This window comes from Danio rerio, chromosome 10 (assembly GCF_052040795.2).
Source record: "Danio rerio strain M-AB ecotype USA chromosome 10, GRCz13ab, whole genome shotgun sequence".
Classification (NCBI taxonomy): Eukaryota; Metazoa; Chordata; class Actinopteri; order Cypriniformes; family Danionidae; genus Danio; species Danio rerio.
This window is the reverse complement of record NC_141030.1, coordinates 42522501-42537500: the sequence shown is the minus strand read 5'-3', so window position 1 is coordinate 42537500 and position 15000 is coordinate 42522501. Positions and strand designations below refer to the sequence as shown.

At 34.3% G+C, this 15000-nt stretch overlaps 1 protein-coding gene across 5 annotated transcripts in view; it reads right to left on the bottom strand.

Annotated features, from left to right (window-relative positions):
* The window catches only part of tmprss2 (transmembrane serine protease 2), a 22149-nt gene that overhangs the window by 5672 nt on the left and 1477 nt on the right, over window positions 1–15000 (bottom strand). The window contains 8 exon segments of one of the 5 annotated variants that reach the window (NM_001008623.1): window positions 1–84; window positions 600–762; window positions 2337–2380; window positions 5173–5223; window positions 5804–5930; window positions 6019–6135; window positions 9223–9315; window positions 11759–12035. The exon segment at window positions 1–84 is cut by the window's left edge and continues 86 nt beyond it. In NM_001008623.1, the coding sequence (NP_001008623.1) occupies window positions 1–84; window positions 600–762; window positions 2337–2380; window positions 5173–5223; window positions 5804–5930; window positions 6019–6135; window positions 9223–9315; window positions 11759–12035 (956 nt within the window). 5 annotated transcript variants of the gene reach the window in all.

Below are 15000 nucleotides of genomic sequence, written 5' to 3'. Positions count from 1 at the left end.
TTTACAGAGTTTCCGGAGGCCGACGCCATCTCTGATTGGGTCAGATATCCAGCATACACCGTCCAGCCCCCTGGATTTGAAAACCTGCACATGTTTTTCCTTCATTAGAGCTCATCATAAGTGTGTTTAGGGGAGAGACTTTTCCCACCTCTTGTGAAAACAAAACATCCAAAACATGATTGTATGTTTTGTATCAATCAATATACCTTTAATCCTTTATTTTGGCACACTTTATCAATTTTTGTTTGTAGGTTTCAATTAAAAAACAAATTAAGGCAGTTTTTCTCTTGCACTGAGCCATAAATTGCAACTTTATCAGCTTTAATATACAGAACACTTCTCCACAACTTAATTCATATCTTTATTCTGAAGGTTTTTACTGAAGGACATGCTTTTACTGTACACATATTGCCAGATTATATACAACCCTTTAGTGTATAATTGTGCTCTATAAATAAAGTTTGCCTTGCCTAGTCATGCAAAAAATGTTGCTAATTATTAATGTAATCAACCGGGTGAGTATGGTAATAAATATTAGTTGTTTTTTGTACCCCATTCAACCTGGTGTCTTTAAAACGAGCTAATGTGTAGAGACTCACTGATGAACGCAGTGCGCCGCAGTAAGGATCCAGTAAGGAGTGATGATGGAGCCGCCGCACAGATGCCTTCCAGAATAATGCAGGCTGACCTGCCATGGCCACACCCCCTTCGAGGTCACAGTGGTCCCACCCACAATCCGGTTCCCAGTGCTCCGCCCACAATCTGGAACAGAAGTTACAAATTAAAATAAACTACAAACTTCACTTATGTTGGAGAAGTTCAACTAAAATGACAACTTCTCACATCAGTAAACTGACAACTGCTATGCACTCTCTAATCAGTTGTAAACAATTTTAGTATTCTTATTTCTTTTTTTGTCCTGTTATCCCTTATCAATGCATTGATAATCTGTGAGTAGTGCGAGTCTCTTTGGATTTGAAGTATTGTTATTTTATAAAAAAAAGTCTAATAAAATATAATATAATATAATATAATATAATATAATATAATATAATATAATATAATATAATATAATATAATATAATATAATATAATATAATATTCATTCATTCATTTTCTTGTTGGCTTGGTCCCTTTTATTAATCTGGGGTCACCACAGCTGAATGAACCGCCAACTTATCCAGCACGTTATTATACAGCGGATGCCCTTCCAGCCGCAACCCATCTCTGGGAAACATCCACAAACACTCATTCACACACACTCATACACTAAGGACAATTTAGTCTACCCGATTCACCTGTACTGCATGTCTTTGGACTGTGGGGGAAACCGAAGCACCCGGAGGAAACCCACGCGAACGCAGGGAGAACATGCGAACTCGTATAATATAATATAATATAATATAATATAATATAATATAATATAATATAATATAATATAATATAATATAATATAATATAATATAATATAATTTTCCCAGAGATGGGTTGCAGCTGGAAGGGCATCCGCTATGTAAAAATGTGCTGGATAAGTTGGCGGTTCATTCCGCTGTGGCGACCACGGATTAATAAAGGAACTAAGACGAAAAGAAAATTAATGAATATAATATAATATAATATAATATAATATAATATAATATAATATAATATAATATAATATAATATAATATAACATAATATAATATAATATAATAAAATATAATATAATATATAATTTTATAACTAAAACTGTGTTATATTTAATCAACAACTTCATATTAATTAATGACTGTTGAAATATTTTAAAGCTTTGAATGTTACCATGCTTTTACCATGTCATTACTGCATTTATGAAAATAAAATTCAAAAATACTTTAATAAATTTTAAATTACATATAAAGACTAGTTATGTTTTGTATTTTAAAACTGATGAGAAATCGTATTTGAATGGTATTTTGTTTAAATGTATAAGAGCATTTCCTCTTAGAATTACTAGCTTTAACAACAGGAATGAATTGAATTAAAATTATTCAAATCTATTACTCACAATTATTCAAAATGAGTGCAAATTATTAAAACCTTTACATTTAATTCTAACAAAACAATAACATTAATGTGCTCTGAAAATCTTTCAAATAAGATAAATTCATTGTACTTGCATAAACTTCAACGTTCAGCCAATTAAAGTGATATAGTTTGCATGCTGCAATGCTTTACCAATAGGTGTACAAATTCAGATATACCCATAATATTTTCATAGATGTTTTAAAACTTCAATGGTAATTTTATAAGTATTTTTCACACTTGAAAGTCATGTAACAAACATAAATAATTAAGATGCAAAACTATTATCTTACCAGTACATTTGAGTGACACTGCTGTGGAAGATTGACAGGCTGAACTGTATCAACATAAGGGCAACACAAAAAGAAGACTTATTAAACAAGATCATACATAAAACATATCATTAACCAGTCATTAAATGGGTTCTATTTAGTATTTTACAATTGGTCTCAGATGTCCCCAAAATATATCAGCTCATTATACCTTACGATCATTTATTATATGATGTAAATGCTAATTTTTGAGTATAAGCAACAACAATAAAAGTACTGTAATTGTATGTCTTTAAATGCAAATGAGCAAAATGTGGGAGGAGCCTTTACAGCTCATGCCTCGGATACTCAGTCGACAAAGAAACAAAACATCTGCATGCATTTAATACCAAATTTAAAGTGCAATCAGAAACGTTACAGAAATCTGACTCGCTGAAAAAAACATTCATTGGATTTACTCAATTTTCTTAAGGTAAGTGGCTGCAAACAATTTATATGAGCTGAATTTAAACAAACAATAAATAATACATTTAAATTTCAAATGTTTTTCTTTAAAGTCCTGTGATGAGATGATGCCAACCATAGAAGACGTCTAGAGGTCTCCATAAACCTGGACCAGGCCATATCCTGAGCAGATGCTGTGGTGGTCGTGGAGGAGTGGAGAGCATGAAGCAGGTCGCACACCAGAAGCGCCGCTCGGCGCCGCGACACGGCGCGTACATGACAGTTTAAAGTATCACCCACCAGACGCGCACATTCGAATGATATTTAACATGAAACTAATCAGATGGCGCTCTGTGGCGCGGCTGAAAAATGAACTGCGTGCTGAGCCGTCGCCGGGCGCCGCCGACAGCCGCCGACTTGCGGCGCCGGTGTGTGTATCCTGATAAAAACCTATGTTTAGAATTCTAAAATGCTTGGCGCTGCGCGGCGCGGCGCCGAGCGGCGCTTCTGGTGTGCGACCTGCTTGAGACTGATTCCTGAAAGACTCCAGTGACAGACGAGTCTCCTCACTGATCTTGTGGGCGAGCCTGTACACTAGCTGGTGACCTACTCACATCTGCAGCTTCTCCACGACGGACGTCAAGCATTCTCGAGCCTCCAGCGCCTAGACTACAGCTCTGCACAGGACGTTTGGCCAGAGGAGAAAAGGTCATACCCAACGGAGTCTGATTTTTCTCAGGGTTTTTTCCCTCACTTTCGTCAATTGGGAAAGTTTTTTCCTCGAAACTGGCTTGCTTGATTTGGGACTTGTGGAGCTGCACATTGATGGATTTGCTCTTCAGTGTTTGGACTTTCAGCAGTGAAAACTAAACCAAACTGAACTAAACTGAACTTCAACTCTGAAAACTGGACTGACACTGTTTAAATCTACTAGAACTTCTATGTTAAGCTGCCTTGACACAATCTACAATTTAAAAGCGCTATAGAAATACAGATGAATTGAATAATTTGTTTGTTTAAAATCAGCTCATGCACATTTTTTGCAACCACTTACCTTAGAAAATGTTGTGAATTCAATAAATCTTTTTTTTCCAGTGCTGTCAGACTACTGTATGCATCATGCGATTATTAGACTAGTAACTAAACAGCAATTCTAAAAAGTAAAATAGTACAAAATAGGTATGCACTTTTTTTTTCGGCTGAAAACATTTTGAGGGGCCAGAAATTCAAACAAATGAGCCGAATAAAAGGCTATGCTACACTGTACTGTTCAGCGCGCAGGTTTCACTCTTCTTTTAGCCATAGACATTGCACAGACTGGAGTAGCTTTCAGACCAGATGCGGAAAGCGCTGTGCAATGAAACCCATTCATAGCAATGGCTTGTGCCAAGCAATGTTGGTTTGTTTTTGCACCATCCAAAGTGCAATGTCACGCTCTGTGGATTTTCCACTCACATACACATATACTTGGATGCATGAACTGCACATGTCTGTCAAATGACACACCAATAGGACAGTAGGACGCTGGTAAAATGACGCCTCTCACCTTGTTCGCCGTCAATAAAATGTGATTGTTTATTTTTTTTTATCTGTATAATTTAAGCTACTGTGGCGATGCAGTAGCGTAGTAGGTAGTGCTGATGCCTCACAGCCAGAAGGTTGCTGGTTAGAGCCTCGGCTGGGTCAGTTGGCATTTCTGTGTGGAGTTTGCATGTTCTCCCTGCATTCGCGTGGGTTTCCTCCGGGTGCTCCAGTTTCCCCCAAAGTCCAAAGACATACGGTACAGGTGAATTGGGTAGGATAACTTGTCTGTAGTGTATGAGTGTGAATGACTGTGTTTCCCAGATGGGTTGTGGCTGGAAGGGCATCCGCTGTGTAAAAACTTGCTGGATAAGTTGGCGGTTCATTCCTCTGTGGCGACCCCGGATTAATAAAGGGACTAAGCCGACAAGAAAATGAATGAATGAATGAATAAATTTAAGCTATTGTGTTTAAATTTAAAAAGTCTTACAGAATTACTTTAGAATATTTAATAAAATATTAATCATTACAAGGCCGGTTTTCAGCCTAGTGCATCTAGAATTTACAGTTTCGGTCCAGAATTGTCATTTCAATGGATCCAATTCTGTCTTTGGACTGTGGGGGACACCGGAGCACCTAGCGGAAACCCACGTCAACTCAGGAAGAACATGCAAACTCCACACAGAAATGCCAACTGACCCAGTGACCTTCTTGCTGTGAGGCTAATGGGTTAACCACTGAGCCACAATGCCACCCTGTAATACTTTTAATATCTTATTAAATAGCTGGAAAATCAAATCTAAAAGAAAATCTAACGGTAAAAGGAAATCGAATGCACTCTTTACTGTATGTGTTCATATTCAGATTGGAAGAAAAGAGAATGTTCACCAACATGAAGTCAAGCGATGGCGACAAAATTCCCTGATAACCCGAATATGTGTCCCTGCGAAACAGACAAATGTTGCACATTTTACAAAACAATCACACCCAGAATGCATTAGACTAGTGGTGCCCAAACTCAGTTCTGGAGGGCCAGTGTTCTGCAGATTTAGCTCCAACTTGCCTAAATACACCTGCATGGATATTTCTAGAAAGCCTAGTATAAGCTTGAGTAGCTAGCCCACATGTGTCTGATTGGGGTTTCAACTACACTTTGCAGGAAACCGGCTCTCCAGGACTGAGTTTGGACTATGTGTAATCATTCAAAAGCAGGTGGTTGATAAGATTTTTATGGTGACGCTTCACTATAAGGTTGCATTAATGTGTTTATTAACATGAGTAAGCAATAAGCAATACATTTATTGCAGTATTTGTTCATGTTAGTTAATGGAAACAAAGTCATTCGTTGTCATTTCATCTTAACTCAGTGCATTAACTAAGCATGAGTTAGCATTTTAATGATGCATTAGGAAATGTTGAACTTTGATGTTTGATTAATTTTTAGTGCATATTAGTAAATAAATAAACCTTTCATTAAACCTTATTGTAAAGTGTGACCTTTTTATTTGATCGAATCTACTAACTTGTATCCGATCTCCGCACAGGCTTGCTTGGCCAGGTTGTCATTAAATCCATCTGAACAGACATTTTTCCAATTAGCGCTCACATTTGAGTACTTCTGAAGGAGGAAATTAGGTCCGTACAGACGATCTACAGAAACAAGACACAGTTCAGATATCGTATTATTGGGTTTAGCAAAGAACGCATCATCAAACATGATCACAGGAAATGATCTCACAGCATTGAGCTTCATCTTCTCCTGACGGACAGTCCACCGTACCGTCACACCACAGCGACACACTGACACACTTTTTATCTGCTTCACACATCCGTCCTTGCAAACACGCAAACAACCCTATAATACAGATGGAGAACATGTTTATTTATTTATTTATTTATTTATTTATTTTAATGCAGTATCATCAGCTTAGGCTATATTAATGTCAAAACCTATACAAACACATCTATAATACACAGAGAATATTCATTCTCTCATTCATTCATTCATTCATTCATTCATTCATTTTTAATGCCATATCAGCAGCATTGGTTATATTCATAGCAAAACCTATACAAACACACCTATAATACACATAGAGAACATGTTTGTTTGTTTGTTTGTTTATTTGTTTATTCATTTACTCATTTACTTCATTTATTCATTCATTCATTTTAATGCCACATAAGCAGCATTAGCTATATTCATGGCAAAACCTATACAAACACACCTATAATACACAGAGAACATGTTTGTTTGTTTGTTTATTTGTTTATTCATTTACTTCATTTATTCATTCATTCATTTTAATGCCACATAAGCAGCATTAGCTATATTCATGGCAAAACCTATACAAACACACCTATATTACACAGAGAACATGTTTGTTTGTTTGTTTATTTGTTTATTCATTTACTTCATTTATTCATTCATTCATTTTAATGACACATAAGCAGCATTAGCTATATTCATGGCAAAACCTATACAAACACACCTATAATACACAGAGAACATGTCAGTTATTTTATTTATCTATTCATTCATTCATTTATTCATTCATTCATTCTTTCAGTCAGTCACTCTATTTATTCAGTCATTAATTTTTTATGCCTTATCAGCAGCATTGGCTATATTCATGGCAAAACCTATACAAGCACACATAATACACATAAAAACATGTTTGCTTATTTATTTATTTATTTTTTCATATATTTATTCACTTATTCATTTTGATGCCATAGCATCAGCACTGGCTATATATTAATGGCTAAACTTATACAAACACATTTATAATACACATAGAAAACATGTTAGTTTGTTTGTTCATTCATTTATTAAGCCATTAATTCATTTAATTCACAGCAGCATTGACTATATTCATGGCAAAATCTATATAAACCTACAAACCTATAAAAACCTATAATACACAGAGAACATGTTTGTTCATTTGTTCATTCGTTCGTTCGTTCGTTCGTTCGTTCGTTCATTCATTCATTCATTCATTCATTCATTCATTCATTCAGCCATCCAACCATCCTTTCATTATATTAAGCTGTAATTCATTATTAATGCCATATCAGCAGCATTGTCTTTATTCGTGGCAAAACCAATACAAACACACTTATAATACACATAGAGAGCATGTTTGTTTATTTATTTTGTATTTATTAATTTTTGTATTCATTTACTTATTTACTCATTTTAATGCCATAGCATCAGCGCTGGCTATTCATAGCTAAACCTATACAAACACATTTATAATACACATAGAGAACATGTTAGTTAGTTAGTTCATTCATTCATTCATTCATTCACTCCATTTATTCATTCATTAATTTTTATTGCCTTAGCAGCATTGGCTATATTCATGGCGAAACCTACACAAACACACCTATAATACACAGAGAACATGTTTGTTTATTTGTTCATTCATTCACTCATTCAATTATTCATTCATTCATTCATTAATAATTTGTTTTAATGCCATATTAGCAGCATTGGCTATATTCATGACAAAACCTATACAAACACACCTATAATACACAGAGAAAATGTGTGTTTATTTGTTCATTCATTCAATTATTTTAATGACATAGCAGCATTGGCTATATTTATGTCAAAATCTTTACAAACACACCCATAATACACAAAGAACATGTTTGTTTATTTGTTCATTCATTCACTTATTCATTCATTTATTTACAGTATTAATAATTTGTTTTAATGCCATATTAGCAGGATTAGCTATATTCATGACAAAAACTATACAAACATACCTATAATACACACAGAGAATGTTTATTTGTTCATTCATTCATTCATTCATTCATTCATTCATTCATTCATTCATTCATTCATTCATTCATTCATTCATTCACTCATTTATTCACTCATTCATTCATTCTTAATACCATATCAGCAGCATTGGTTTTATTCATGGCAAAACCTATACAAGCACACTTATAATACACATAGAGAGCATGTTTATTTATTTATTTATTTATTTTTTTCATTCATTCACTTATTACTTTATTTTAATGCTATGTTATGAGCATTGGCTATATTCATGTCTAAACCTATACACACACAAATTTATAATACACATAGAGAACATGCTTGTTCATTTATTCATTCATTCATTCATTCATTCATTCATTCATTCATTCATTCATTAATCCATTCATTCATTCATTCATTCATTCATTTATTCACTCAATTTATTTATTCATTCATTTATTTTTTTGTGACATTAGCAGAATTGGCTATATTCCTGGCTCAACCTATACAAACGCATTTATGATTTATAAATGTGTATAATTTATAAATGTGTATAATTTATATATATATACCCCTTTCAGTAGATATGAGTGTCTTGAGTAGCTGATCTTGTATTTACAACCTGATCATGTATGTTTTCATTCATTCATTCATTTTCCTTCGTCTTAGTTCCTTTATTTATCAGTGGTCACCACATTGGAATGAACCACAAACTATTCCAGCATATATTTTACACAGCGGAAGCCTTTCCAGCAGCAACCCAGTACTGGGAAAAACCCATACACTCTCACATTTACACATGCACTTATACACTATGTGCCCATTTAGTTTATTCAATTCACCTATAGTGCAGTTCTTTGGACTGTGGGGGAAACAGGAGCAAACCCACGCGAGCATGGGGAGAACATGCAAACTCCACACCGAAATGTCAACTGACCCAGCAGAGACTTAAACTAGCAACCTTCTTGCTGTGAGGTGGCAGTGCTAACCACTGAGCCACCGTGCCATCATGTCTGTCTTCAAAACGGTAATTATTTCATTCATTTACCAACGGATTCCCTTCATGCGATTTGTTGTTTCTACCTTTTTCCCATTCAGTTTAGATAGAGAACAAAGATAAAGCTGGATGCATGTGTGTTTAGGACAATCAGTGAATGAGTTTCTTACCATAAAACCAAAGCACCGCAACTACGACTCCAGCAATGACCAGCAGTGTGACGACTGTGCCCACAATATATGGCCATTTTTTTCTCCTGGAAACTGTTGGAGAATCAAAGATCATGCAATCAAAAATCTGAAAATGTCAATATCTTAAAAGGATATAAGGCAAAATATAGAATATGTACATCTAAACATCCCACTCGGAAGTGAGAACGTCATATGGGTGTTTGTTGTGGAAATATACAGGCAGCTGTATACAGTATATACACAAACCATTTGGAGCAAGCCAGAGGTCAGAGCAAGTCTACAGTTAATGATTTGCTGACTCAAATGATCCATTAAAAGCAAGTCTTCAGTCAACGACTCAATGATTCAAATGATCTATTTGGAGACAGTCTCCAGTTATTGATTCAAATGATTCCAATTGGAGTAAGCCTACAGTCAATGACTCACTGATTCAAAAGATCGGTTTGGACTGACCTCCAAGTCAGTGACTCACAAATTCAAATGATCCTCTTGAAGTGAGTCTACAGTCAATGACTCACTGATACAAATGATCCGTTTGGACTGACCCCCAAGTCAGTGACTCACTAATTCAAATGATTCATCTAGAGTGAATCTCCAGTTAACAAATTATTGCTCGATTCAGAAAGTACCATTCAGAGCAAGTCTACAGTCAATGACTTGATGATTCAAATGATCCATTCTGAGTGAATGTACAGTAAACTACTCACTGATTCAAAGTAACTGTTCAGAAAAAGCTCAAAGTAGACGATTCACTGATTCAAAAGATTCATTTAGAGCAAGTCTACAGTCAGCGACTCACTGATTCAAATGATCCTTTCAGAGTAAGTCTACAGTCAATGACTCAATGATTTAAATGATCCATTCAGAGTGAATCTACAGTAAGCTACTCGCTGATTTGAAGTATCTGTTCAGAAAAGGCCTAAAATTAATGACTCACTCATTTAAAAGATCCATTCAGAGCAAGTCTAGTGTCAATCACTCACTGATTCTAATGATCCCACTAAGAAAAGGTCTACAGTCAACGATTTAAACAATCTGTTCAGAATAAGTTCAAAGTCAATGACTCATTCATTCAAATGATCCATTCAGAACAAGTCTAAAGTAAACGACTCACAAATACTAATTATTAATTAAGGGTGAATCTACAGTAAACGATTCACTGATCTGTTCTTAACAAATCCAATGTTAATGACTCACTGATTCAAATTATCCATTCAGGGAAGTCTACAGTCAGTGACTCGCTGATTCAAATGATCAATTCAGAGCCCATCTACAGTCAATGACTCAAGTGATTCAAACAATCAGGTTAGAAAATGTCCAACGTTAATGACTTGCTTATTCAAATGATCTAATCAGAGTGAACCAACAGTAAACGACTCACTGATTCAAATGACCTGTTCTAAACAAATTTAATGTTAATGACTCACTGATTCAAACAATCTGTTCAGAACAAGTCCAAAGTTACTAATTCATTTATTTAAATGATCCAATCAGAGTGAGTCTTGTGGAAATGAATCACAGATTCAAATGACATGTTCAGAACAAAGCCAATGTTAATGATGCATTGATTCAAGTGAACCATTTAGGGTAACTATACAGTCAGTCAATCACTGATTCAAATGATTCATTTAAAGCAAGTCTACAGTTAACGACTCACTGATTTAAATTATCAATTCGAAGGGAATCTACAGAAAATAGCTCACTGATTCAAATGATTATTTCAAAATAAGTCTACAGTAAACGACTCACTGATTCAAATGATTATTTCAAAGTAAATCTACAGTAAACGACTCACTGATTCAAATGATTATTTCAAAGTAAATTTACAGTAAATGACTCACTGATTCAAATGACCTGTTCTAAACAAACCCAATGTTAATGACTCACTGATTCAAATTATCCATTCAGAACAAGTATATAGTTACTGAGTCACTTATTCAAATGATCCAATTACAGTGAATCTAAAGGAAAGCACTCACTGATTCAAATGACCTGTTCTAAACAAACCCAATGTTAATGACTCATTGATTCAAATAATCCATTCAGAACAAGTACATAGTTACTGACTCACTTATTCAAATGATCCAATTAGAGTGAATCTAAAGGAAAGCACTCACTGATTCAAATGATCTGTTCAGAACAAGTCCAATGTAAATGTCTCACTGATTCAAATTATCTATTCAGAACAAGTCTAATGTAAATGACTCATTGATTCAAACGATCTATTCAGAGCAAGTCTACAGTTAACAACTCACTGATTCAAACAATCTGTTCAGAACAAGTCCAAAGTTAATGACTCACTTGTTCAAATGATCCATTCAGAATAAATCTACAGTAAATGACTCACTGATTCAAACAATCTGTTCAGAACAAGTCCAATGTTAATGACTCACTTATTCAAATGATCCATTCAGAGCTAAAGCACAGTCAATTGCTCCCTGATTCAAATGAATTAGTCTATACAGTATCTAATTCAGCCCACAACCAAATAAATCAATAAAGCAGCATGAAATACCTTTGTGGACTGGATTGGTGTCCAGGTAGATTGTAGGTGTGACTGTATGGTGAGTGTTAATAAGTGCTGGTTGAGGTGTGTAGTGAGGCAGGCTGTGCGCAGGTGAGTATTTCTGTGAAGGGTAAAGCACATGGGGATTTTGGGGCAGATGCTGTGTGTTTGGAGGGGCGGGGTACTGAGATAAAGCCGGGTTTACTCCAGAAGACGGTGCATATGGAGGCGGCCGCTGCTCCTCATCATGGAAACCGTAGTTCACGTGAGAGACATTGTCGTAGGTCTGAAAATAAATAAAATCAATCAGTTTTTTTCAAAAGACATTTAAAACATAATTTTGCTTCCATGATATAGCATGAATTTGATCTGGAAAAATAAAACATACTTCAGAAAGCGACTGAATTGTGACATTTTTATAGAGAATTTTGACCAAAGACCTTTTTAGGCTACATTGTTTTACAGTATGACTAATGATAAGTATGTACAAACTGTTCCAGGAAATGACTGCATAGTAAATAAGCTTTCCAATTTCCAATCATAAGACTCGCTCTAACTGTAAATATAATTAATGATATCGTCTGATTAATATATTAGTAATTATCAACAGTCCAAATGTCCACTTGGCAATGAATATTAGATAGTGTATTTATGTTTAGTGTTGAATATAATGTAATAAGAACAGTAACAATACAATATATTGTTGGTATTATTACTACTATGATGATGATGGCAGTAACTATATACAATATAAATATATTATTAACAAATTTAACTGCAGAATAAAAAAAATTACAACAATAACAGCAATGCATAATAATAAGATACAATATATTTCTTATTATGAACATAACATTATTATAAATTATAAATATACAATGCAGGCAGCGCAGTAGGTAGTGCTGTTGCCCCACAGCAATAAGGTTAATGGTTCGAGCTTGCTCAGTTGGCATTTCTGTGTGGAGTTTGCATGTTCTTCCTGCGTTCATGTGGGTTTCCTCCGGGTGCTCTGGTTTCCCCCACAGTCCAAAGACTTGTGGTACAGGTGAATTGGGTAGGCTAAATTGTCCGTAGTGTATGTGTGTGAATGAGTGTGTGTGGATGTTTCCCAGAGATGGGTTGCGGCTGGAAGGGCATCCACTGCGTAAAAATGTGCTGGATAAGTTGGCGGTTCATTCCGCTGTTGCGACCCTGAATTTATAAAGGGACTAAGTCGAAAAGAATAAATGAATATACATTGCATAACGATAATGATGATAATTATGTAAATGTACTATGTAATGCTATATAATAATAATAATAATAATAATATTTATAAAATTTATAATAATAATAATTATTATTAAAGTAATAAATAATAAAATATATATAAAAATAAATGTATATTTCTTATAACACACTCAAAAATGACTTTTGCTGCTTGTTTAATCTACTTATTTAAAAATGAGTTGAGAAAAACAACACAATTCTTGTTTTTCAATCATGTTTTTTTGGACAACTTAATTGATTTATGTTCAGTACACTTAAATTTGTAAAAAAAAATTTAAGTTAACTAAATCAATTTAAGTTGGGACAACATGAAGAAATTGTGTGGAATCCAGCATTTTTACAGTGTATGGCAGGAGCTAAATACTATCTACTTAAAAGGATATTAGCGAAAGATAATTGCGGAGTATAAAATACCACAAATCACAACAATTCAGGAACAAAATACTTTTTGCATAAAGAATTATAGTACAAATTCACTGTAAAAATAAAATAAAAAAAGTTGACTTGCTGCAGAGCTTTTTTGAGTTGACTCAACTTTCAACCCAATACTGCACTTGACTCAATTTAACTTGATTAAACTCAAAAATGTCTTGAAGCTGGTTGCCTTAAACTTTTAAGTTGAGTCAAGTAATTTTGACAGCGTACATATAGTTGAAGTCAGTATTAATAGCCTCCCTGAATTATTAGCCCACTTGTTTATTTTTTTCATCAATTTCTGTTTAACGTAGAGCAGATTTTTTCAACACATTTCTAAACATAATAGTTTCAATAACTCATCTCTAATAACTGATTTATTTTATTTTTGCCATGATGACAGTAAATAATATTTGACTAGATATTTTTCAAGACACTTCTATACAGCTTAGTCACATTTAAAGGCTTAACTAGGTTAATTAGGTTAACTAGGCAGATTAGGGTAATTAGGCAAGTTATTGTATAACGATTGTTTGTTCTGTAGAATATTGAAAACAAAATTAGCTTAAAGGGGCTAATAATTTTGACTTTAAAATGGGTTTTAAAAAATTTAGAACTGCATTTATTCGAGCCAAAATAAAACATATAAGACTTTCTTTAGAAGAAAAAATATTATCAGACATACTGTGAAAATTTCCTTGCTTTGTTAAACATCATTTGGGAAATATTTTAAAAGAAAAGAAAATTTAAAGGGGGGCTAATAATTCTGACTTCAACTGTATATCATTTCCCACTATGAAATATTAATATTTTGAAAATTATTTTACTGTTACGATGTTATTATTATTTTTATTATTACTTAATATTATTTTTGTGATCATTTAAAATATTTAGTAATCAATATTGTTCATTTACAAAGTTCCTCTTTTAGAACTAAAGACGTTAAACAGCCTATTTTCTTTTTTATTTTATTGCTAAGCATGAATTCAGGAACAAAAGTTAAATTTCCAGAACTAACTTTTAAGATAATACTTCCTCATGAAATATCTCTCTTTTATTTAAATGTACATCAATAATACCACAGTAAACGATCATCCAAAAGTCAGACTACATTTATTATGTTGCTAATGCAAACATGGACTTCACCTATATACTATATAACTGCAGGTTAACTTATACACTCACCGGCCATTTTATTAGGTACACCTGTCCAACTGCTCGTTAACACAAATTTCTGATCAGCCAATCACATGGCAGCAACTCAATGCATTTAGGCATATAGACATGGTCGAGACGATCTGCTGCAGTTCAAACATCTGAGCATCAGAATGGGGAAGAAAGAGGATTTAAGTGACTTTGAAGGTGGCATGGTTGTTGGTGCCAGACGGGCTGGTCTGACTATTTCAGAAACTGCTAATCTACTGGGATTTTCACGCACAACCATCTCTAGGGTTTATAGAGAAAAAGTGAAAATATCCAGTGAGCGGCAGTTCTGTGGGCACAAATGCCTTGTTTTATGCCAGAGGTCAGAGGAGAATGGCCAGACTGGTTCCAGCTGATATAAATGC